Source organism: Panulirus ornatus, chromosome 11 (genome assembly GCF_036320965.1).
Source record: "Panulirus ornatus isolate Po-2019 chromosome 11, ASM3632096v1, whole genome shotgun sequence".
Lineage (NCBI taxonomy): Eukaryota > Metazoa > Arthropoda > Malacostraca > Decapoda > Palinuridae > Panulirus > Panulirus ornatus.
Window position 1 is genome coordinate 59,004,993 of NC_092234.1, and position 27,674 is coordinate 59,032,666.

Below are 27,674 nucleotides of genomic sequence, written 5' to 3' on the forward strand. Positions count from 1 at the left end.
AGCATTATGCAATATACTCATTGTTGCTTTGTATTTTTAACTTGCATGCCTTCCCTAACCAAACCATCTTTTTAAACAGCATATTTGATTACATATGAGAAGAAATGAGCTATGAAAAGTGTCAAAATTCATACTCATTCACTTCATGCATTAGATGACTGTTAACTATGTAAAAAAGCTTCAAATGAAGCCATAACTCCTTGATATGTTTACTTAGGTACATGGTAAAAATATAATGCATTAACTGTGTTTGAAAATGTGTATGGATCGCCTCCCCATAAAACACTCACCACCCACTTAAGACACAGGAATAATGTTAGTTATAGTTCTTGCATTGTATTAGACCCTGATGTGGACGAGATAACAGAAGATGAAAATTCATATCATGATGGGTAAATGCTGTCAGACAGTATTTTTATAGGGGAGAAAGAATACTTCCCACGTATTCCCCGCATGTCGTAGAAGGTGACTAAAGGGGGCAGGAGCAGGGGGGCTGGAAACCCCCTCTTTGTATTTAGATTTCTAAAAAGAGTAACAGAAGGAGTCAAGCGGAAGTGCTCCTCCTCCTTGAAGGCTCAGATTGGGGTGTCTCAATGTGTGTGGATGTAACAGAAATGAGAAAAAAGGAGAGATAGGTAGTATGTTTGAGGAGAGAAACCTGGATGTTCTGGCTCTGAGTGAAACAAAGCTCAAGGGTAAAGGGGAAGAGTTGTTTGGGAAAGTCTTGGGATTAAAGTCAGGGGTTGGTGAGAGGACAAAAGCTAAGGAAGGAGTAGCACTACTTCTGAAGCAGGAGTTGTGGGAGTATGTGATTGAGTGTAAGAAATTAAAGTCTAGATTGATATGGGTAAAACTGAAAGTGGATGGAGAGAGTTGGATGATTATTGGTGCCTTTGCACCTGGTCATGAGTAGAAAGATCATGAGATGCAAGTGTTTTGGGAGCAGCTGAGTGAGTGTGTCAGCAATTTTGATGCACGAGACTGGGTTTTAGCGATGGGTGATTTAAATGTGAAGGTGAATAATGTGGCAGTTAAGGGTATAATTGGTGTACATTGGGTGTTCAGTATTGTAAATGGAAATGGTGAAGAGCTTGAGGATTTGTGTGCTGAAAAAGCCCTCTCATCCACAACAGACTGCACATATATTTTCATACAAATTCGCCATTTCCCGCTTTAGTGAGGTAGTGTTAAGAACTGAGGACTGAGCCTTATAGGGAATATCCTCACTGACCCCCCTTCTCTGTTTCCTTTTTTGGAAAATTTAAAATGGGAGGGGAGTATTTATATATGTTATTTTTTTCATTATACTTTGTCGCTGTCTCCCGCGTTTGCGAGGTAGCGCAAGGAAACAGACGAAAGAAATGCCCCCCCCCATACACATGTATATACATACGTCCACACACGCAAATATACATACCTACACAGCTTTCCATGGTTTACCCCAGACGCTTCACATGCCTTGCTTCAATCCACTGACAGCACGTCAACCCCGGTATACCACATCGCTCCAATTCACTCTATTCCTTGCCCTCCTTTCACCCTCCTGCATGTTCAGGCCCCGATCACACAAAATCTTTTTCACTCCATCTTTCCACCTCCAATTTAGTCTCCCTCTTCTCCTTGTTCCCTTCACCTCCGACACATATATCCTCTTGGTCAATCTTTCCTCACTCATCCTCTCCATGTGCCCAAACCACTTCAAAACACCCTCTTCTGCTCTCTCAACCACGCTCTTTTTATTTCCACACATCTCTCTTACCCTTACGTTACTCACTCGATCAAACCACCTCACACCACACATTGTCCTCAAACATCTCATTTCCAGCACATCCATCCTCCTGCGCACAACTCTATCCATAGCCCACGCCTCGCAACCATACAACATTGTTGGAACCACTATTCCTTCAAACATACCCATTTTTGCTTTCCGAGATAATGTTCTCGACTTCCACACATTTTTCAAGGCCCCCAGGATTTTCGCCCCCTCCCCCACCCTATGATCCACTTCCGCTTCCATGGTTCCATCCGCTGCCAGATCCACTCCCAGATATCTAAAACACTTCACTTACTCCAGTTTTTCTCCATTCAAACTCACCTCCCAATTGACTTGACCCTCAACCCTACTGTACCTAATAACCTTGCTCTTATTCACATTTACTCTTAACTTTCTTCTTCCACACACTTTTCCAAACTCAGTCACCAGCTTCTGCAGTTTCTCACATGAATCAGCCACCAGCGCTGTATCATCAGCGAACAACAACTGACTCACTTCCCAAGCTCTCTCATCCCCAACAGACTTCATACTTGCCCCTCTTTCCAAAACTCTTGCATTTACCTCCCTAACAACCCCATCCATAAACAAATTAAACAACCATGGAGACATCACACACCCCTGCCGCAAACCTACATTCACTGAGAACCAATCACTTTCCTCTCTTCCTACACGTACACATGCCTTACATCCTCGATAAAAACTTTTCACTGCTTCTAACAACTTTCCTCCCACACCATATATTCTTAATACCTTCCACAGAGCATCTCTATCAACTCTATCATATCCCTTCTCCAGATCCATAAATGCTACATACAAATCCATTTGCTTTTCTAAGTATTTCTCACATACATTCTTCAAAGCAAACACCTGATCCACACATCCTCTACCACTTCTGAAACCACACTGCTCTTCCCCAATCTGATGCTCTGTACATGCCTTCACCCTCTCAATCAATACCCTCCCATATAATTTACCAGGAATACTCAACAAACTTATACCTCTGTAATTTGAGCACTCACTCTTATCCCCTTTGCCTTTGTACAATGGCACTATGCACGCATTCCGCCAATCCTCAGGCACCTCACCATGAGTCATACATACATTAAATAACCTTACCAACCAGTCAACAATACAGTCACCCCCTTTTTTAATAAATTCCACTGCAATACCATCCAAACCTGCTGCCTTGCCGGCTTTCATCTTCCGCAAAGCTTTCACTACCTCTTCTCTGTTTACCAAATCATTTTCCCTAACCCTCTCACTTTGCACACCACCTCAACCAAAACACCCTATATCTGCCACTCTATCATCAAACACATTCAACAAACCTTCAAAATACTCACTCCATCTCCTTCTCACATCACCACTACTTGTTATCACCTCCCCATTTGCGCCCTTCACTGAAGTTCCCATTTGCTCCCTTGTCTTACGCACTTTATTTACCTCCTTCCAGAACATCTTTTTATTCTCCCTAAAATTTAATGATACTCTCTCACCCCAACTCTCATTTGCCCTTTTTTTCACCTCTTGCACCTTTCTCTTGACCTCCTGTCTCTTTCTTTTATACATCTCCCACTCAATTGCATTTTTTCCCTGCAAAAATTGTCCAAATGCCTCTCTCTTCTCTTTCACTAATACTCTTACTTCTTCATCCCACCACTCACTACCCTTTCTAGTCAACCCACCTCCCACTCTTCTCATGCCACAAGCATCTTTTGCGCAATCCATCACTGATTCCCTAAATACATCCCATTCCTCCCCCACTCCCCTTACTTCCATTGTTCTCACCTTTTTCCATTCTGTACTCAGTCTCTCCTGGTACTTCCTCACACAGGTCTCCTTCTCAAGCTCACTTACTCTCACCACCCTCTTCACCCCAACAGTCACTCTTCTTTTCTGAAAACCCATACAAATCTTCACCTTAGCCTCCACAAGATAATGATCAGACATCCCTCCAGTTGCACCTCTCAGCACATTAACATCCAAAAGTCTCTCTTTCGCACGCCTGTCAATTAACACGTAATCCAATAACGCTCTCTGGCCATCTCTCCTACTTACATAAGTATACTTATGTATATCTCGCTTTTTAAACCAGGTATTCCCAATCATCAGTCCTTTTTCAGCACATAAATCTACAAGCTCTTCACCATTTCCATTTACAACACTGAACACCCCATGTATACCAATTATTCCCTCAACTGCCACATTACTCACCTTTGCATTCAAATCACCCATCACTATGACCCGGTCTCGTGCATCAAAACCACTAACACACTCATTCAGCTGCTCCCAAAACACTTGCCTCTCTTGATCTTTCTTCTCATGCCCATATTTATATTTATATTTATATTTATATTTATATTCTCATATTTATATATAGATATAAATATATAATTTAAGAGTAAATGTGAATAAGAGCAAGGTTATTAGGTACAGTAGGGTTGAGGGTCAAGTCAATTGGGAGGTGAGTTTGAATGGAGAAAAACTGGAGGAAGTGAAGTGTTTTAGATATCTGGGAGTGGATCTGGCAGCGGATGGAACCATGGAAGCGGAAGTGGATCATAGGGTGGGGGAGGGGGCGAAAATTCTGGGAGCCTTGAAGAATGTGTGGAAGTCGATAACATTATCTCGGAAAGCAAAAATGGGTATGTTTGAAGGAATAGTGGTTCCAACAATGTTGTATGGTTACGAGGCGTGGGCTATGGATAGAGTTGTGCGCAGGAGGATGGATGTGCTGGAAATGAGATGTTTGAGGACAATGTGTGGTGTGAGGTGGTTTGATCGAGTAAGTAACGTAAGGGTAAGAGAGATGTGTGGAAATAAAAAGAGCGTGGTTGAGAGAGCAGAAGAGGGTGTTTTGAAATGGTTTGGGCACATGGAGAGAATGAGTGAGGAAAGATTGACCAAGAGGATATATGTGTCGGAGGTGGAGGGAACGAGGAGAAGAGGGAGACCAAATTGGAGGTGGAAAGATGGAGTGAAAAAGATTTTGTGTGATCGGGGCCTGAACATGCGGGAGGGTGAAAGGAGGGCAAGGAATAGAGTGAATTGGAGCGATGTGGTATACCGGGGTTGACGTGCTGTCAGTGGATTGAATCAAGGCATGTGAAGCGTCTTGGGTAAACCATGGAAAGCTGTGTAGGTATGTATATTTGCGTGTGTGGACGTATGTATATACATGTGTATGGGGGTGGGTTGGGCTATTTCTTTCGTCTGTTTCCTTGCGCTACCTCGCAAACGCGGGAGACAGCGACAAAGCAAAAAAAAAAGAAAAAAAATTTCATTTATTTTGCTTTGCCACTGTCTCCCGCGTTAGCAAGGCAGCGCAAGGAAACAGTTGAAAGAATGGCCCAACCCACCCACATACACATATATATACATACACGTCCACACACGCAAAATATACATACCTATACATCTCAACGTATATATATATATATATATATATATATTTATATATATATATATATATATATATATATATATATATATATATATATATATATATATATATACACACACACACACACACACACACACACACACACACACACACACACATATACATATATACACAAGTACATAATTCATAGTCTGTCCTTATTCATTCCCATCGCCACCTCGCCACACATGAAATAACAACCCCCTCCCCCCTTATGTGTGCGAGGTAGTGCTAGGAAAAGACAACAAAGGCCACATTCGTTCACACTCAGTCTCTAGCTGTCATGTAATAATGCACCGAAACCACAGCTCCCTTTCCACATCCAGGCCCCACAGAACTTTCCATGGTTTACCCTAGACGCTTCACATTTATTTTATTATGCTTAATCACCATCTCCCATGTTAGTGAGGCAGTGCAAGGAAACAGATGAGGAATGGCCCAAACCACCCACATACACATGTATATACATAAACGCCCACACACGTACATATACATACATATACATTTCAACGTATACATACACATGTACATATTCATACTTGCTGCCTTCATCCATTCCCGTCGACACCCTGCCACACATGAAATAGCATCTCCCCTATCCCCAGGGATAGGGGAAAAAGAATACTTCTCATGTATTCCCTGCTTGTCATAGAAGTCGACTAAAAGTGGTGGGAGTGGGGAGCTGAAAATCCCCTCCTCCAGTTTTTACTCTTCCAATAGAAGGAATAGAGAAGGGGGCCAAGTGAGGATTTTCACTCTAAAGCTCAGGCCTCAATCACTCAAAATATTTTTCACTTCATCCTTCCACCTCCAGTTTGGTCTCCCGCTTCTCCTTGTTCCCTCCACCTCTAACAGATATATCCTCTTTTTTCATAAATGTTTGCCATTTCCCATGTCAGCAAGATACCACCAGAAACAGTTGAAGAAATGGCCTCAATCATTAACATCCTCTCTCTAGCCATCATAAATAATGCACCAAAACCAGAGACCCCTGTCCACAATGAAGCCCCACAGATCTTTCCATAATTTCCCCCAACCATTTCATATGCCTTGCTTCAGTGTATGTACAGTTTTGTTGAAGAGTTTACCACTCCAAAGAAGTCTACAGTTCCCTGGAAGAAGAGCAGCCTTTAGAAAAGTCCTGGGTAACACCAGGACTCTCACACAGAGTCATCCTGGGGTATTTTATATATTTTTGTTATGCATAATTGCTGTTTCCTGCATCAGTGAGGTAGTGCCTGGAAACAGATGAAGAATGGTCCATCCACTCATATACACATATATGTACATAAACACCCACTTACGCACATATACTTACACATATCAACATATACATACATAAACATACACATACACAGACATTATATACATACATATGTACATATTCATACTTGCTTGCTTTCATCCATTCCTGTCGCTACCCCACCCCACAGGAAAACAGCATCGCTATCCCCTGCTTCAGTGAGGCAGCACCAGGAATATAGATAAAAAGGCCACATTCGTTCACACTTAGTCTCTAGCTGTCATGTGTAATGCACCGAAACCACAGCTCCCTATCCACATCTAGGCCCCACAGACCTTTCCATGGTTTGCCCTTGACACTTCACATGCCCTGGTTCAGTCCAGTGACAGCACGTCGAGCCCGATATTCCACTCCGTTCCAATTCCCTCTATTCCTTGCACGCCTCTCACCCTCCTGTATGTTCTGGCCCCGATCGCTCAAAATCTTTTTCACTCCATCCTTCCACCTCCAGTTTGGTCTCCCGCTTCTCCTTGTTCCCTCCACCTCTGACACATATATCCTCTTAGTCAATCTTTCCTCAATCATTCCTTCCATATGTCCAAACCGTTTCAACACACCCTCTTCTGCTCTCTCAACCATACTCTTTTTATTTCGACACATGTCTCTTACCCTTTCATTACTTACTCAATCAAACCACCTCAGACCACATATTGTCCTCAAACTTTTCGTTTCCAAAACATCCAACCTCCTTTGTACAACCCTATCTATAGCCCATGCCTCGTAACCATTGTTGGAACTACTATTTCTTCAAACATACCCATTTTTGCTCTCCGAGATAATGTTCTCGCCGTCCACACATTCTTCATCGCTCCCAGAACCTTCACCGCTTTCCCCACCCTGTAACTCACTTCCACTTCTGTAGTTCCATCTGCTGCTAAATCCACTGCTAGATATCTAAAACACTTCACTTCCTCCAATTTTTCTCCATTCAAACTTGCATCCCAGTTAACTTGTTCCTCAATACTACTCTTATTCACATTTTCTCAACTTGCTCCTTTCACACACTTTTCCAAACTCAGTCACTAACCTCTGCAGTTTCTCACACGAATCAGCCCTTTCATCCACAACAGCCTGCATACTCACCCCTCTCTCCAAAACTCTTGCATTTACCTCCCTAACCACCCCATCCATAAACAAATTAAATTACCATGGGGACATCACACACACCCCTGCTGCAGAGTGACATTCACTGGAAACCAGTCACTCTCCACAATTGCTACATACAAATCCTTTAGTTTTTCTAATTATTTTTCACATACATTCTTAAAAGCAACACCTGATCCACACGTCCTCTACCACTTCAGTAACCACACTACTCTTCCCCAGTCTGATGCTCTGTACATGCCTTCCCCCTCTCAATCAATACCCTCCCATATTTCCCAAGAATACTCAACAAACATATACCTCTGTAGTTTGAACACTCACCTTTATCCCCTCAGCCTTTGTACATTGGCACAATGCATGCGTTCTGCCAATCCTCAGGCACTTCACCATGGTCCATACATACAGTGATATCCTTACCAACCAACCAACAACACAGTCACCCCTTTTTAATAAATTCCACTGCAATATCATTCAAACCTGCCACCTTACCAGATTTCATATATACATGGATCTACAATTCCCCAGGTCTCCTTTCTTGAGAAGGTCCTGGTTATACTCTAGCACCCCATTTCCAGGAGCTCCACCACTGAACAACTTACAGTTGTAGAGAGATAGTGGACTCCTTTGGAGTTTGTATGTGTATCTCAGTGTACGCAAAAAACATTGCCTCCCAAATATTTTCATAGGCAGACCATGGCTAAGATTTATTGTGGGTACAAACATATGGTACTTTCATAAAGACTAATGTTACTATCAGTGTGAGAAATGGCAAACTGCCTTTGTATGCCTCATTTTATCTTGAGGGTAGGATATTCTTTCTTTACTCCCTCTGGCTGCCACTTCATTTTGGAAATTTTATTTCTATGTGCTTTATTTCTTCCACCTGTACTTCAGGATGGTTGGGTTTTACCTTTCTGAGGAGGAGAAAGTCTTAAGTCTTGCTTAGAAGCAAGAAAATATGATTTAACATGAGATTTCTAGGTGCACAAGGGGCTCAGAATGGACAAGCAGGTGGCTGCTTTCTGCAGCACCTTATCAGTGCTTCACATCTTTAAGGAGATCAATACCCCATGGACCTAGAAACTTTAGGAACCTTGCTAATTCCATGCCCCAAACATCTTCAGATGGTTATCAAGGCCAAAGGAGAGATGACTAAGTACTAAAATGTATGTAACGTCACTTTTGAAAATATAAGGGGAGGCAGACTGGATTTCTCGTGGACTCTGTATATACCTATATAGGCACACAGGTATTCCTGGACTATACCTGCAAGTGGGTAGACCATGAGTTGGAAAGCACCTTCGCAAAGGCTTTATCATCGTTGTAGTGTGAAAAGGACAATTTGATTAAATGATCAAGGTCTTTTTCATCTGGAAGGATCACACCTTATCCTGCTCTCACATGGAATGTGGCCTACAGACTGCAGGATCCCTAGGCAATGGGTCTTGAGACTGCAGAATTAACTACTGGCATAAGTGCAGTGTGAAATTGTCTAATAGAAGAGTGCAAAAAATTAAATAATGTTTTCATAATGAACTTCATATAGTAATATTGATTGTGGATTAGAGTAGGGAAGAGATATTTCTTAAGACATTGACACCTTTATGCAAGACTGAAAATGAATTGAAAGGAAAAGTTTCAGAAGGGGTTTCAGAATTATATGGAAGATAGAAAAAAAAAAAAGATCAGAAGAATCTGGGGAATTGAAGTTTTTTCTTTTGGCAAGATTTTTTTTTCTTTTCAGGTCAACATTATCTTGGGGGTGGATCTGAGGTTGTTAGCAGCATTCCTTCCCGGAATCCTATGCCACCCACCAGTTTGCCTGGAACACCCACTGGTGTGTCCCAAAGTGTACCACAGACCCAAACTTCACAGTATTCCCGGGGATACCAAGGGTAAAGTATCTCTTTTTATATATTTATATGTAATGTAAGGTATTGTATCCATTAACCCTTAAATAGTGGCCATGGTCCAGAAATTCCATTATTGTGTGTGTTTTTTTACTTTATTGAATTATAGATTAGAAACCAAAAGTAAGAAAATACACAAAAAATATATTATTACCTTTACATCTGCTTGAACCCTTACTGATTTAGATGTGAAGGGGAGTGTGGATGTAACTGAGGGTTGGAGAGTGTGGATGCATGTCTTACAGCTTGTGGTAAGAGTACTTTTTTCCCACAAATCCCTCCTACATACATGTTCCTACCTATGACAAGATTTTTCCCTGATTGGCAAGGTTAGCTTGTAGTGATCACTGCACAACTATTTTGTTGGATGTTGTTGTTTCTCTCATCTGCCATGCCTTTATTCATCATATATCTTGTTTATTGTATTTTTTTTTTCTTTTTTAAGGAAAGGTGAGTGAAAAGTCTGATATATTGCCAGGTCTGTTGTAGGAGACTTCTTTAAGGTTTTAGTTAACATGTCACTGGGAGTGAAGGATGAGTAAGTAGTTCTTTCAAGATGGATTTTGTGTAGTTTTTAATGACTTTCCTGTTTAAAAATGTATTGGTCTGTGGCTGATTTTTTACTTGTTTTCATCAGTATGTTTGTGTTCTTTGGGAGAGAGGATGTCTTTTGATTGGGTCAGAAATGCTTCATGTATGAAGGCTAGGTTGGTGTGTGGGGGGGGGGGATCTTTGATAAGCACCAGAGTTAGATGCTATGGGTTTTACTGGTCATTGTGTTCTGGAGGGAGTGCCAGTTTGCTGTGTGCCTTTTGGTGATTAGGTTGGTGATGGTGTTGTTTAGAGTTTGGATTTATGTGGTTTGTATTGATGGTGATTGGTTTTGTCTGAGCTGGCTTGTTTGTTTAATGAGATATGCAACTTTTAAGGGAGAAGTTTGAATTCTATTTATTCATCTATCCATGTTACATGTGCCTTTAGCTGGCTTGGCTGGTAATGTTGATATATCTTGAGATGGCATGATGTAGGGATGGGAAGTGATCTAGAGTGAAGTTTTGGAGCTTAAATGACATACTGTGTAAATGCTCGCCAATTTGCTTTCCTTCAGATTGTGTATGTTTTATTTAGTGGATGCACAGGTTGGATGGATTTGGTATAGAGTTACCACAATGGGTTTGTGGTCAGTGGAGGGTTTCTGTAGTGTGATCCAGCTATGTAATTTATGAGATAGCCACAATTAAGGCATCCAATTGACCTTGCCATCTCAGGTACCAGAGGAAAATTTTAATTTTACTCTTGTGTAAGCTGCTTCCTTGATTCAGTTTCATTCATTTTTATATAAATCCTCTTCATCAAATATAATTCCTTTCTTTTACTTTCTTTTTCATTGCCATGTAACTCAATTATTTGGTCAACATGTTTCCACACACTTGTCTAATTTCTCCTCCCCTTAGAGTGATGATCTAATGTATGATTTCTTTCATTTTCTCTTTTTTTGTGTTCCAGACTGTGCTTCTGCTTAGTCCTTGTATCATAGATGTAGTAGGTTTTTGCATTTTCATGCATTAAGACCCCTCTGTAGTTTCCTATTTTCTGTATTTCTGTGATATCATTTTCCCTTGGTAGATTAATTTCCGAGTCCCACAGACCATTGGTAATTACCTACTTGCACTTATCTCTTTGTATTGTGTGAGGAGTTCTACACTTGTGGTGCCCCATTTTTTTTAATTTTTTCAGCTGTCATGCAACTTTTTAAACTTTTCTATGTTGCCCACATTGATAATTTCATCTTTCAGTTTATCCATTCCTTTACCACTCATTTACTATTAAGATACTTCTTTACATTTCTTTTTATGAGTTGCTTGCTCAATTTCATGTTAAGGTCTCGGGTTGTTCTATCCTTGAATCTGTCAAAGAACTATTTGCTGTTGACTTCACCAGACTAGTTTAAAAACTTAAAGATTGTGACATGTCACTCTTACTCTTCTCTCCTCCATGGTGGGCAGAATTAAGGCCTCAAACCTTTCCCTATTACTCAGCTCTTTTCATTCTGCTACATCTTTGTTACCCACCTCTGGACACTTTCTGTTAATTCTTTGGCTTTTTTAAGGGTGATCAAACTTGAGGAATATGTTCTAATTCTGGCCTAATAAAGGATGTAAATAGCTTGCTGAATATTTCCTTTCTAATGTACTTTAATGTAGTTATAATATTTGCCATCTGACAGTTTGTCTCCTTTATTTCCAATCACTTGAATTTTCTTTACTATCAAACAACTTGTAAAACTTTGGTATGCTCTCCATAGTTACAGTTTCATTGTTCAGACTGTTCAATTCATATACCTCTTTTATACAATAAAACACTTTTTTACAACTTTTCTAATGACTTTCTTGCTTAATTCTATCCTTGTACTGTTGAAGAATTGTTCACTGTTATCTTCATCAGATTGGTTTGAAAACCTAATGGTCACCCTTTACTATTCTCTTTCATGATGGGCATAATTAAGGCTTCAAACCTTTCCTTGTAACTCAGCTCTTTTGATTCTATACCATCTTTGTTACCCTTCTTTGAATGTTTCTGTTAATTCTTTGGCTGTAAGTGCAGTGACAAAACTTGAGAAGCATTGCAGTGTTGTACTGATGTGGGATGTGAACAATTTGCTGAATCTTTCCTTATCCTTGTGCTTGAATGCATTTTTAAGTTTTACCAGCAGACAGGTTGTTCCCTTTACTGTTCTTCTAAGGTGGGACTTTGGCAACAGGTTAGAGAAGGTGTTGACTCCCAAGTCTTTTTCACTCAGATTTTTGCAGCTGATCTCCTGCATGATGATACTCATATCAGGGCTGTATTTTCCTATGTCCCATCCTCATTACATTTACTTAAATTGAATTTCATCAAACATGTTTTGGACTAACTTCAAACTTTCTTTAGGTCCCCTTGTAAATATTCAGGGAAGAGTCCACTTTTGGCAATTCATTCAGTGGCACACCACTTGTGACCACAACACATTTCAAGAAGGGTCCTCTAACATGTGTCCTTTGTTTCCTTCCACCAAAGGAGTCTCCCCTGTATTCCTGCCTGGAGATGCAGCTTTTAAATGGGAAGAGTCCCTTTTTAGTAGCTCTTGGTGTGGACCTAAATTTGCTCAATAGTGCCCGAATCTAAGTGGTCAAGAAACCTACTCACGATGAGACTATATTAGATTTAGTTTAGAATACAAATGAGGATGTAATTAATAATGTTGAAGTTGGAGAAAAGTTTGGTACAAATGATCACTGACAAATTACTTTTGAGGTCACTTTCAACTCTGCATGTAAAGTTGGTCAACAGGACAGCCACAAAAAAAATACCCAATTTTAAACATGCAAATTGTAATGATCTTTGTATTGCTCTTGACGGGCAAACCTCGGACGGTATGATCAATGAAAACAACAGGAACATATCTTGGAAAAGCTTCAGTAAAGTCTTTAGAGCAGTACAGGGAACATTCATGCAAATATGTAACAGATGGTTTATTTCCAAAACAAAGCCAAGGTGATGGAATGGTGAAATGAAAAGTCTGTTTTCTAAGAAAGTAGCTCATAAGACATTCAAAGAGCTTAATTGCAAACATTATACAGTAAGTTATGTATATTTTCCTAGAGAAAGTAAAAGAGTTATACAATGAAATGAACTTTAATGTGAAGCATATATTGTTAAAAATAGCAAAGGAAACCCTATAGAGTTTTACAGTTACATTAGAAGCAAGAGAGTCATTAACCAGTCAGTTGGTACATCATTTAAGATGGTGACTTGATACAATATAATGAAGGCTTGGCAAAAATCTTTAATTACTTTTTCTGTATCTGTATTTACAATTGAAGACACAATGCATGTCCCAAATCTAGTATCATTGACAATAGAGAACATTCTTCAACTGATTTGATTAACTCAAAAGCTGGAAACATACTATCAGCAGTAGATGGAATGAAAACATAAAACAGCAGGCCCTGATAAGTTTTATCTGAGGACAATGAAAGAAGCAAAAAAAGAAATAGAGTTGTGATTCATAGTTAAGCCTCAGTATGATTAGATGTAAAAAGTGAAGTGCCTTAAGGACCAGTTCTCTTCCCAATATTAATCAATGATATGTATAATGGGCAGCATTTCAAGATATGAAAATTTCTCAAGGATACAAAGCTGGAAAATAAATGTACAATTGAACTTGAACATATACAGCTTCATACTGACATAAACAAACCAATGACTTGGCTCATAGGTGGTAAATGAATTTTAATATAGATAAATGCAAAGTTTTGCATGTTAGTAGCAAAAACAATAAGGCAAACTACAGTATGAATTTTTGTTCAACTGCCAAAGGTAAATGAGGAAAAAGACTTAGGTATAATAATCTTTGGTTACCCAAAACCCATTAAGTACATACAGAAGCAGTGAAAAGAGCAAAGAAAATTTAACTTAGAAAGACCTCTTAATGCATTCCTGCAGTTTCAAAACTCCAGACTCCACCTACTTTACAAAACTTCACTAACCTTTACAAAGGTTTTGAGAGACTCCACCTACATGTACATGTACAAAAGTTTTGAGATGTGAGTTTAGAGTATAGAGAATGGATAGGCTGTGAGAATGAGAAATTAGACTTGGTGATACAAATGAATTTCATGATAAATTCATGATAGAATATAGTGATGATGTGTAGAAAATGTGATATTATTATGACTAGTTAGTTCATTGAAATTCTTTGCAAAGCAAGACTGTATGTAAGATAGAAGGGTGGAATGGGAAAATGTGTTTCGAAGGATTATCCTGAATGTGGGTGGGGAGGTGCGAGAATTGTAATGCTGGAAGGAAATTTTGTACGTAACACTGATGAACAGATGAAACATGCTTTTCTTGGATATATTTTATGTTTATTGTTTGTTTAGACATGAACTTTCTCATTTGCTGAACATGAAAATGTTTGTTAATTGAAGCAGCAGGATAAATACTCTGTCAGCTTATTGCCAAATGTATTTTCAAAATGACAAATTCATCTTGTTTTCTGTGAGTTGTTAGGAATACACAATCTCCTTTGGAGTAATGATGAACCTATATTTTTTGAGCCTTGTGATTTTTTTCAGGTATAGAGTTCCCAGTAGCCAACCAGGTGGGTTCACTCATCAGTATCCTGCAGCTCAGCAGTATCCTACTAATTACACCATTCAAGCTGGTCCACATAGCTCTGGTCCACCTCCATCTTTACCCTCACAAACCACACAACCAGGATTACCTTCTGGACCAAGACCAACAGTCAGGTTTGAAAATTCTGTGTTATCTTAACTCCATTTCCATTTATATGGGGTAGATAAAGTGCAAATGACCTTCCAGCTTAATGTCATATATTCCCAGCTTATGTGCATTTTGAAAAAGTGAGCAAATTCTTCCTCATTATAAGGACAATTCTTGATTCATGATGTCTGTGTTCACTTTAATACTTACCATGGGAAACCTGCTTTGCCATCAGCACTCCCACCCTCATAAACAAAATGCCTCTGCTTACGATAAAACCATTTTGTCAGATTTTCATTTTCATATGAAACACATTTAGCCTTCAGAAGTTACTTCAGAGAATCCCACCATCTCCTTGGGGTCCACCTTTTTCCTTATACATACAACCACACTGCTATAGATCTTCCTTACCTACCTGTGATATTATATGTGTACATTTCCATACCATTGTAGAAAGCTATTAGCTCTGTCCCTTTCTTTCACATTATTCACTATCTTTTCATGATTTCGTAGTATGCTAAGTTCCAACTGCTCTTACCTTTTCAGTGTCTGGAACTAGGAAAACAAAGTTTTGATGTCCATACTTAAGAGATAGAACAAGCACTCCATCATACACAGGTACTTGGGAAACCACATAAATTATCCCTCAGTCAGCAGAACTCTTGATGCACCTCTATATAACTTCATTGATAATCACTCCCAAATACTTGAATTTATTGAGTACATTTAATTTTTCAATCATTCTCATATCAACTTGGAACTGTCTGTGTATCTGAAGAACAATAACATTATGTTCTTTTAATTTCTTGCAACATCATCCTCCTATACACATTTTCAGTGTGGTGTACTGTTCTACCAATACACATTTTCACTGTGGTGTACTGTTCTACCAGACTCCTCTTTTGGTTCATTTGAAAGAACAGCCACATCTGCATATTTTGTTAATTACTACATAAAGGCTGTATTTTCACTGAAAATGAAGAGGGATGCATTTGTATCATATTTTGAATTTCATAACCCACTCTAAGGTTGTTTTTTAGAATTGCTCACTAGCAGGTAGTAGGTTACAGACAACACCCACCAACTCAAAGAAGAACCACAATCCTGACTTAAGATTGTTGAAGAGATACCTTGTATCATCTTTTACCATCTTTGTCAGGATTGCTAGTCTTATTACATCTGATTGCAAACATCATACACTTATCCTCCCTTTCTTTATCTCTTATCATCACTGTCATTATCTTATGCTCTTTTTATTTATTTTTTTGAACATTTCTTTTTCATCTGTTTTCTTCCTGTCCCCTTTTTGTCATTCAAAGCCTGGCCATGATGAGGACTTTTGTCTATAACTGTAGCCTTTGTCATGAAAAGAAGAAAAATACCATTGTCAGATTTTCCCATGTAAATCACTTTGCCCAGTGAATGTATGCACATTGTTTTAAGCTTGGTGATAAATGTAAAAGAAGATAACCCACATTCTCGAATGTTTCGAAAGCAACTTAGAGGGGCAGAAAAGAGGGTTTGGACATTCTTCTTTCTTGTTTTATCACTTACTAAAAGTAGGAAGACAAGAAGCCAAGCAAGAATTTTGACCATGAATCCTTAGGCTTGCAAATCTATATAAGCATGGTTATAATCAAGTTGAAAAAGATGGAGAGATAAGTGATGAGTCTGAAGAGAGAAACCTGGATGTTCTTGCTTTCATGAAAACAGACATTGTAGAAGAGAAAGAGGGTAGAGTTGTTTAGGAATATTCAGGGGGTAAATTCTTGGGTGAAAGAACAAGAGCAAAGTAAGGAACAACATCCCTAATGAGAAATGACGTGGAACTGTCAGAGAGCGCAAGGAAGTGAGTTTGGGGTTGGTGTGTGTTAGAATACAAGTAGACATTGAGAGATGGTTTGTTGTTAGTGCCTATCACTTGGAAGTGAGAAGTGTTAAGAAGAAAGGAATGCATTTGGGAGGAGCTGACTGAGTGCTTATGTATTTGTGATGCAAGAAGTCAAATTATAATGCCAAGGGTTCTAAATGCAAGGGTGAGTGAAATGGCAGTTTAGGGAATAGTATTGGGATTAGGGGTCCCTGGTTTAAATGAAGACAAAGAAAAGCTGTTAGCTATTTGTTGAAAGGGAATAGTGATCAGAAGTACATTTAAGAAAAGTTGCATGTAAGTTGCATGGGGAGTAGAGTTAAGGGTTAGTGGGTCAAGCCCACATAGGTTTGAATCCTGGCTGTGGCAGTTGGGCTGCAGTCAATCAAGCTGTTCATCCTTCCCTATATGGCTGATCAATATATTGGATACCTGGCTTTGAAAAGGGTATATATATTATCCCTGGGATAGGGGAGAAAGAATACTTCCTTCGTATTCCTTGTGTATTGTAGAAGGCGACTAAAAGGGGAGGGAGTGGGGGGCTGGAAATCCTCCCCTCCCGTTTTTTACTTTTCAAAAAAAAAAGGAACAAGGGGCTAAGTAAGGATATTCCCTCTAAGGCTCAGTCCTCTGTTCTTAATGCTATCTTACTAATGCGGGAAATGGAGAATATGAATGAAAAAAGAAATAGAATATATTCTATATTTTTTTTTTTATTATACTTGATCGCTGTTTTCCATGTCAGCAAGGTAGCACCAGGAAACAGACGAAGAATGGACTATCCACTCCTATACGCATATATATACATAAATGCCCATATGTGCACATATACATACATAGACATGTAGATATATATATACATGTACATATTCATACATGCTTGCCTTCAAACATTTCTGGCACTACTTCATCCCTCAGGTAACAGCATCTCTACCCCCTGCATCAGCAAGGTAGCGCCAGGAAAACAGACAGAAAGGCCATGTTACTTCACACTCAGTCTCTAGCTGCCATGTTTAATGCACCAAAGCTACAGCTCCCTATCCACATCCATGACCCACAGACCTTTCCATGGTTTACCCCAGACGTTTCGCATACCCTGGTTCAGTCTGTTCATAGCACTTCGACCACAGTATACCACATCATTACAGTTCACTCTATTCCTTGCAAACCTCTCACTCTCCTGTATATTAAAACCCTGATCACTCAAAATCTTTTTCACTCTGTCCTTCCACCTCCAATTTGGTCTCCCACTTCTTGTTCCCTCCACCTCTGATGCATATATCCTCTTTTGCCAATCTTTCCTTATTCATTCTCTGCATATGTTTAAACTATTTCAACACACCATCCTCTGCTCTCTCACCCACTCTTTGTATTTCCACACATCTCTCTTACCCTTTCATTACTTACTCAGTGAAACCAACTCACAACACACATTGTCCTCAAACATTTCATTTCCTACACATCTACCCTTCTCTGTACAACCCTATCAATAGCCCATGCCTCAACCACATAACATTGTTGGAACTACTTTTCCTGCAAACATACCCATTTTTGCTCTCCGCAATAACCATCTCTCCTTCCAGACATTCTTCATCGCTCCAAAAACCTTCGCCCCCTCTCCCACTCTGTACCTCACTTCAACTTCCATGGTTCCATTAGCTGCTAATTCCACTCCCAGATATGTAAAACACTCGACTTCCTCCAATTTTTCTATATTCAAACTTACATACCAATTAACTTGTCCCTCAACCTTACTGAACCTGATAACCTTTCTCTCATTCACATTTACTCTCAACTTTCTCCTTTCACACACTTTTCCAAACTCAGCCACCAACTTCTGCAGTTTCATACTTGAATCAGCCACCAGAGCTGTATCACTGGCGAACAACAACTGACTCGCTTCCAAGGCCCTCTCATTCCCAACAGACTGCATACTCACCCCCTTCTCCAAGACTCTTGCATTTACCTCCTTAATTACTCCATCCTTAAACAAATTAAAAAACTATGGGGACATCACACACCCCTGATGCAGACTGACCTTCACTGGGAACCAATCACTCTCCCCTCTTCCTACTCATACACAAGCCTTACATCCTTGGTGAAAACTTTTCACTGCTTCTAGCAGCTTACCTCCCACACTATATACTCTAAAGACCTTCCACAAAGCATCTCTATCGACCATATCATATGCCATCTCCAGAGCCATAACTGCTACATACAGTTTCATCTGTTTTTCTAAGGATTTCTCACACATTCTTCAGAGCAAACACCTGATCCCCACATCCTCTACCACTTCTGAAACCACACTGCTCTTCCCCCATCTGATGCTCTGTACATACCTACACCCTCTCAGTCAATACCCTCCCGTATAATTTCCAGGAATACTCAGCGAACTTAGGCCTCTGTAGTTCAAACACTCACCTTTATCCCCTTTGCCTTTATGCAATGGCACTATGCATGCATTCTGCCAATCCTCAGCCACTTCACCATGATCCATACATACAATGAATATTCTTACCAACCAATCAAAAACACAGTCATCCCACTTTCTTAACAAATTTAACTACAGTGCCATCCAAACCCACTGCTTTGCCAGATTTCATCTGCAAAGCTTTCACTACCTCTTCTATCTTAACCAAACCATTCTCGCTGACCCTCTCACTTCACACACCACCCCAACCAAAACACCTACATCTGTCTCTCTTTCATCAAAGACATTCAACAAACTTTCAAAATACTCACTCCAGTTCCTCACTTCATCACTGCCTGTAATTATTTCTCCCATTGCCCCCTTCACCAATGTTCCCGTTTGTTCTCTTGTCTTACGAACATTATTCACCACAGGAAACAGCATCATTGCCCCCCACTTCAGCAAGGTAGCGCATGGAAAAGACAAAAAAAGCCACATTCATTCACACTCAGTCTCTAGTTGTCATGTGTAATGCTCTTAAAATGGAGCTTCCTCTCCACATCCAGGTCCCACAGACCTTTCCATAGTTTACCCCTGACATTTCACATACCCTAGTTCAGTCCACTGACAGCAAGTCAACTCCAGTATACCACATTGTTCCAGTTCACTCTATTCCTTGAACACCTCATCCTCTTGTATGTTCAGGCCCCAATCATTCAAAATCTTTTTCACTCCATCCTTCCACCTTCCAATATGGTCTCCCGCTTCTCCTTGTCCCCTCCACCTCTGACATATATATCCTCTCCGTCAACCTTTCCTCACTCATTCATATGGCCAAACCATTTCAACACACCCTCTTCTACTCTCTCAACCACACTCATTTTATTTTAAATACATCTCTCTTACCCTTTCATTTCTTACTCAATCAAACCACCTCATACCACATATTGTCCACAAACATTTAATTTCCAACACGTCCACCCTTCTCCACACAACCCTATCTGTAGCCTGTGCCTCACAACCCCTATAACATTGTTGGAACTACTATTCCTTCAAACATACCCATTTTGCTCTCTGATATAACAGTCTCTCCTTCCACACATTCTTCATCGCTCCAAGAACCTTTGCCCCTCCCAACTCTGTGACTCGCTTCTGCTTTCATGGTTCTATTCACTGCCAAGTCCACTCCCAGATATCTAAAACACTTCACTTCCCCGACCTTTCTCCATTCAAACTTACATCACAATTAAATTGCCCTTCAACCCTGCTGAACCTAGTAACCTTGCTCTTATTCACATTTACTCTCAGCTTTCTCCTTTCACACACTTTTCCAAACTCAGTCACCAACTTCTGCAGTTACTCACTTGAAGCAGCCACCAGTGCTGTATCATTGGCAGGAACAGCAACTGACTTTTCCCAGGCCCTTTCATCCCCAACAGACTGCATAATTAATGAAGTACATGAGACTTACCGTAGGTCAGTTGAAATGTGCTTCGAATTTTATGAAGCAAATCACCTCTGCTAGAAGGGAGCTTTCACATGAGATACGCTTTGCCGCTTCACGCCACCCGACTTTAAAGAGTACAACCAACCACATGAAAGTAACTGAACATTTTGCACTGCTAGAAATATGTAAGCCACAAGACGCTACAGAGCGTAGGGTGGGAGAGGTGGGCATGTGAAAGCTCCCTTCTAGCAGAGGTGATTTGCTTCATAAAATTTGAAGCACATTTCAACTGACCTACGGTAAGTCTCATGTACTTCATTAATTTTACGTCAGCAAATCACACCTCTGCTAGAGGTCGCTTTCCCATGAGGTTTTGAAGCCATATGGGTGTCGTACTGTAGACATGCAGAGAGGAGAAATAATACAAGCAGTAACCAACTGCAATATAGTAAGAAATTTACATAGCCATGGACCAGGTGACAAGAGACAACATCTATGCAAACAAAATGAACAGACTTTTGAAGGACAGCATCTTGGAAAGGATCGTGACTCGGGACAATCTCCTTGTCATAAAACTTGGCAAAAGTGGCAGCCCTGGACCACCCAGCCCTTGCCATGATGTGTCCAATCGGTAGAGCCATGGCTTTGGCTTTCGATGCAGCTGCAGGCCGAACACTGCCCGCTGAATACTGGCTGGAGTCTATGCCCGACAGAGAAAGCACTGTTCGAATCCACCTTGCAACAGTGTCCCTCGTTACATGCTTGTGGGGCTTGATAAAACTTAGGAGTAACTTCCCATTCTCTTGATGTGCAGAATTTCTGAACTCCTCTGTCCTAGCAATATACATTTTCAGAGTTTCACACACACACAATCTAATGTCAGTAGAATATGCTTTAAAGGTCACAAACCTGCACATTGAACTTTGGCCTGCACTGTTTAATAGTTTCCCCTAACCAAACACAAACAGAAGCCTGCCTAAAACTAATATTCTTCAGCAACAAACAAAGCAAAGTTTGTATTCTGGCAGCCTGCGTAAGTGCCATCAACATCACAAGCTTCAGTGTTAAATCCTTTAAAGAGAGGGAGGACAAAGGATCCATGGCACGCAGATGCTGTAGCACCTGCTGAACATCCCAAGTTCTTGTATACCTAGGGACAGACGGCCACAAGTTAAAAACTCCCTTTAAGAACCTGGTGACAAGAGGATGGCTGCCTGCACTGCAACCATCCACAGTAATCCCCAGGGAGGAGAGTGCACCCCTGGCAGTGTTGATTGAAGTATAACTAACACCTCTGTGGAAAGTGACAGACAGAAAATTCACAATATTAGTTACAGTGGGAGCAAAGGGATCGATTTTCCGGCTACCACAAAACTGTAACCACCTGTTAATATGTGGCTGGTACTGCCCCGCAGTTGCAGGTCTCCAGGAGGCAAGGATGATGTCCGTACCTGCCTGAGAAATGCCTCTGTCTCGCAGACGTTGCCAGATAAGAGGCAAGCCATCAGTCGGGTGTGTCGGAGAATGGGGTGTTCCTCCTCCGTCGATGGGTGACGCAAGACGTGTGCCCCCCTCGGAATCAGCCGTGGTTCCTTGACCAGCAAAGTGAGTAGAGTCCCCATCCAGGGCTGGGATGGCCAGAGAGGCAATACCATCCACCCCTTCGCTGACTCTGCTAGAATTTTCTGTAGGCACCCTGGGGATAGGGGACAAAGAATACTTCCCACGTATTCCCTGCGTGTCGTAAAAGGCGACTAAAAGGGGAGGGAGCGGGGGGCTGGAAATCCTCCCTTTTTTTTTTTTTTTCCAAAAGAAGGAACAGAGAATTGGGCCAGGTGAGGGTATTCCCTCAAAGGCCCAGTCCTCTGTTCTTAACGCTACCTCGCTAATGCAGGAAATGGCGAACAGTTTGAAAGAAAAGAACCTGGCAATCAGCGCAAAGGGTGGGAAAAGGTAGATTAGTTCAAACTGCTACCAGCAGATAGAAAAGGCATCAAAATGTTCTGCATCTGGGTCAGGTTTCCAGGAGCAGAAATGAGTCACTTGAGCATTCAGTCTAGAAGCAAAGAGATCAATGCTCGGAACCCCAAATACTTCAGAGAGGGCCCTAAAGAGTTCTTCATTCAATTTCCACTCATGCCTGTCATTGAATGTCCGAGATGCAGCGTCTGCCATGAGACTGACTTTACCCGGTACATGAGAGCAGGTAAGCCAGATATCATTCACTGCACACCACTCCCAAAGGTCACGGCAAATGTCATTACACAGTGAGGACCGTGTGCCGCCCATTTCATTGACATAGGTCACCGCCGTCGTGTTATCACAAAACACCCGAACATGTCGTCCTTTGAGAAGAGATGCAAATGAGCGCACTAGCAGGGAGATGGCTTTGAGTTCCTTTGCATTAATGTGCAAGGCAGATTCTGATAATGACCATCTCCCATTAACTTTTTGTTGATTGAGGTGGCCACCCCAACCTAAATTTGATGCATCAGTATACAGATCCAATTCTGTACCCTTCCGAAAAATCTGTGTTTTGCAGTGCAATGTGAGATACCCACCAAAGCAAGTCCAATCTCATCTCATGAGTGACCACCATCCACTTGTCAAAGTTACCTTTTGCGACTCTTAACGCAGCAATCTTAGCACATTCTAACCGCCTGTAATGCAGTTTCCCCATCTCTGCTGCTGGAACGGCTGCAACTAATAGCCCAACAACTCTGGCCACATTCCGAATTTTGGCTCTGTCTCTATGTAACAATTCCTCACAGCATTGTAGTATCTTGTGTATCCTACGATCAGGTAATGTTACTGTCATAGTCTCAGAATCTATAATGTTCCCCAAATACTCCAAGCGCTTAGTGGGGACCAAGACAGATTTGCTTTTGTTAATACAGAAACCTAACTTCTTGAGCAAGTCAACAGTGGCACGCACACTCTCACAACATCCATCAAAAGTGCAGTGACAGATAAGAGTATCATCAATGAAACTCGTGATGATATGTCCTTTCTAAGTACAGCAAAAACAGGTTTCATTAATATAGTGAACAGACGGGGACCATCCGCAACCCCATTAGGGAGACACGTGAATTGATAAATTTTTCCTTGCCACTTGAAACACAGAAAGCGTTGTTGCTCCTCAGCTGTCTTAACAGAATAATAGGCATGCCGCAAATCGACAGAGGCCATGAAGACACCGCTGTTAACAAGACGAATCGCCTGCTCAAAATTTTCAATCTTGAAGTGTTTGTACTCTAAAAATTTATTAAATTTTTCCAGATTAAGGATCATCCTAAACCCACCATCCTTCTTCCGTCTTAAGAAAATAGGGGAAAGAATCTGCCCCTCCTGTCTCTGGGTCTCCTTGATAACCCCCAGACTCAAAAGCTGTACAATTTCCTGGCAGACAATTTCCTTTTCCTCGACATTAAACACATACTCCACTTCAGCAAATAATATCTAAAATATTTGGATCACTGGTAATAGCATGCCACTCATGTACAAAATAGTGAAGTCTGCCAGCTTGAAAAGGATGACTCACCTCAGTTACTGCCAGGGATTGTGACCCCGGCCTCAGGAGTTTTTTGTCTCAGGACCCTGCTGTGAGAAGGATTGCCGGTGCTCACTCAGGGGACCATGCGTGCGTTGGCCATATGGATGAAACCTGGCCATAAAACCCCTGTATGGGAGTCTCCCAGAAGAGCCCCTAAACTTGCCAGGACCAAACTTCAAGGTAGAGAGCGGTTTCCTTGGAGCAATCTTACTCCTTAACTTTTCAGACTCCTCAGTGTGCTTGGCTGAGAGTGAGACATCATCCCCAAACAGAAGACGAGTCATGGGCACCTTGTCTGAACAGAGGTGAGCATACTTGTGGTTAATTTCGTGCTTGATGATGAACCGGCAAGCCACATTATTCTTGTGATTAGCATGACCCAGGAGTGCCAGGGCACCGTTAAGCATGCCCACTTCCTGGGCAACATGTGGTTGGCTAGTCTGGGCGATCTTGTCAAGCACTGTGAGTGACTTAGTCAGAATTGGGGCAGCCGTAATAATGTCTTTCCCAACATCCTTCAAACGGAAGTCTGCCTTCTTGGCATCAGTCTTCAGTGCATCTAAAACTTGCAAGTTGCAATCCACGGGTGCTAAGGCATGACAGTTATCTGGCCTCTTGGCTGCAGCATCCTCCAAAATCTCCTTATACTCCTCCTCTCGCAAGCCGTGAGCAAATACATGGTTAACCATATCGGCAACATGCTGGTCAGTGCCATCAGACACCTCATCCACAGGACTGTAAGCCCTGGCGCACTGCAGGAGAACACTGTAAGGCCGCCCGTCATTCTGAGAGACACAATCATCACTGGAAAGGTAATGCTCAGCTGAAGTAAAGCCCAAAAAACCCATGGGCGAGCGTGAGGGAGGCACCACCTGGCTAGAAAGGCCAATGTTTACATCGGCGGCCGCCGCGGCGTCATCAGCCCCCCGACTGGGGCCTAAGTTCCTTTCCTCCTTCAATTTCTCCACATCACCACGTAAAGCAGCCAAAGCGACCATCACCATGTTCCAGGGCGGCGCAGATGCCTCATCCCATGAGGTAGAAGGCAAGGAACGTGTGCTGAAATGATTGGATCTCTTCTCCCTTAAAAAACATAGACTTCGTGGTGACTTAATTCAAGTGTTCAAAATTCTAGACAAGTTTGATAAAATAAATCATGAACATCTTTTCAAAATACAAGAAAATACTCTTACCAGGAAAAATGGAATAAAACTCAGAAGCTAAAAGATGTAGTACGGATGTGGGGAAAAAAGCTTCTTTTCCTATAGGTGTGTTGAGCACTGGGATAAGTTACCATCACATGTAGTGAATGCTAAGGCTATTAATACCTTCAAAAGTCATTTAGACGAATGTTTTATAATGTCAAGTATATTCTAAGAAAAATGCTAGAAATGAACTGTATAAATGACAGCAGTAACAGGGACACTAGAAGGCTAATGTGCAGCAGCAAGGCGTTGGTGAGAGCTTAAAAACTGCTGAGCAGAGTTACATTTTCTTGTCAAGTTAAACTTTTTTTGAGACAACCCAGTTTTGGGCCAGTCAGGCCTCCTGTTGTTTGTCTTTTTCATGTAAACTCATGTAAACCCTGTGATTCACTTTCACTTTCATGGGTCTATTCCCTGCCATATCTACTCTCAGGTATCTAAAACACCTCTTTTCCTCTATTCTTTTCCATTCATACTCACATCCCAACTAACCTGTTCATCAACCCTGCTTTGCCTAAGAGCCATGTTTTTATTCAGATTTACTCAAATTTCCTCCTTTCACACACTTTTCCAAACTTGGTCAGCAACTTTTGCAGTTTCTCTTTTGAATCTGCCACTAGTTCTGTATAATCAGCAAATAACTGATATGCTTTCCAGGCCCTCTTATCCCCTACAGACTGCATACTTGCCTCTCTCTCCAAGACTCTTGCATTTACCTCCCTCACTGCCCTATCAATAAACAAATCAAACAGCAATGGTGAAATCAAACACCCTTGTCACAGACTGACCTTCACTTGGAACCACTCACACTCCTCTTCCTATTCATATACATGCCTTACACTGTTGATAAAAACTTGTCTGCTTCTAATAGCTTTCCTCCCATACCATGTCCTTCCACAAGGCATCTCTATCTTCTGTAATATATCCTTCTCCAGATGCATAAATGCCACATACATATCCATGTGTTTCTTCAGGTATTTTTCACTCCTTTAAAGCAGACACCTAATCCACACATCCTCTGAAACCACACTGTTCCTCCCCAGTCTGATGCCTTCAGCCTCTCAATCACCACTCTCCAATACAACATACCAGGAACACTCAAAACTTATACCTCTGTAATTTTAACACTCGCCTTTATTCACCTTTCCTTTATACAATGGCACTGTATATGCATTACACCAATCCTCAGGCACCTCATCATAATTCATACATATTTGAAAATCCCCACTAGTCAACAACACAGTCATTCCCTTTCTCAATAAATTCAACTGCAATGCCATCCAGTCACCCTATATCTTAATAAATTCAACTTTAATGCCATCCAGTAACCCCATTTCTTAATAAATTCAACTTTAATGCCATCCAGTCACCCCATTTCTTAATAAATTCAACTTTAATGCCATGCATTGGAGCCACCTTGCCACCTTTCATCTTGCATAAAGCTTTCACCACCTCTTTTCTCTTTACCAAACAACTGTCTATGACTCTCTCACGTTGCGCACTTCTCTAACCTAAACACCCTACCTCTGCCACCATATCATCAAACATTCAAGTCCATCAAAATACTCATCATCAAAATACTCATTTCATCTAATCACTTCATTGCTACATGTTACCACTTTCCCTTTTACCTCCTTCTTTGATGCTCCTGTTTGTTTTCTTTCTTTTGCTCATTATTTTTCATTCCAAATTTTTATTCTCTTATTTGCCTTCTTTTACATCCCTTACACCTTTCTTTTGACCTGTTTCGTTCTCTAATACATTTCCGTATCATTTGCACTCCTTCCCTGTAAGTAACCCCCAAATGCCTCACTTTTCTCTCTCAGTAGCAACTTTACTTCATCCCACTAATCATTACCCTTCCACATGCTACATCTCTTGCATATGCAAACACTACTTTCTTAAGTACCTCTCATTCCTCACCCACTCCCTTAGCCTCAATTATTCTCACCTTTTGCCATTCTTCACTAAATCTCTCGTGGTATTTCTTTACACAAGTTCCTTTTCCATGCTCACTCACCCTTATCACTTTCTTAATGATAGTTTCTTCATATCCAAAAACTTCTACAAATCTTCACCATAACCTCCTCAAGGTAGTGATCAGATATCCCATCAACTACCTCTGGGGTTAGGGAAGAAATAATATTGTTCATGTATTTCCTTTGTGTTGAAGGTGACTCAAAGAGGTAGGAGCAGGGGGCTATAAATCACCCTTCCCTGTATTGTTTTCCAAAAAATAACAGAGGAAGAAACGATTGTAGATCCATGTAAGCACTAGGTTGTTTGAGAAGTAGATGAGACAGTCATGGAGCAATGGGTGGGTGTGCACTGTCAAGTTGATGAGGATTTAGGAGGTAAATCATTTGCTGTTTTTGGATGCTGCTGCAGTAG

At 41.0% G+C, this 27,674-nt stretch overlaps 2 protein-coding genes across 10 annotated transcripts in view; one reads left to right on the plus strand and one right to left on the minus strand.

The window, feature by feature from the left end:
• LOC139751579 (uncharacterized) overlaps nucleotides 1–27,674 on the plus strand; it is a 119,149-nt gene that overhangs the window by 85,136 nt on the left and 6,339 nt on the right. For all 9 annotated transcript variants that reach the window (XM_071667166.1, XM_071667167.1, XM_071667164.1 and 6 more), the window contains 2 exons: nucleotides 9,368–9,518; nucleotides 14,651–14,824. In XM_071667166.1, coding sequence (XP_071523267.1) covers nucleotides 9,368–9,518; nucleotides 14,651–14,824 — 325 coding nt within the window. The remainder of the gene's footprint in view (nucleotides 1–9,367; nucleotides 9,519–14,650; nucleotides 14,825–27,674) is intronic.
• LOC139751581 (uncharacterized) lies at nucleotides 23,482–27,632 on the minus strand. Its single transcript, XM_071667173.1, has one exon. The coding sequence runs from the start codon at nucleotides 25,080–25,082 to the stop codon at nucleotides 24,099–24,101; it is 984 nt and encodes a 327-aa protein (XP_071523274.1). The 5' UTR covers nucleotides 25,083–27,632; the 3' UTR covers nucleotides 23,482–24,098.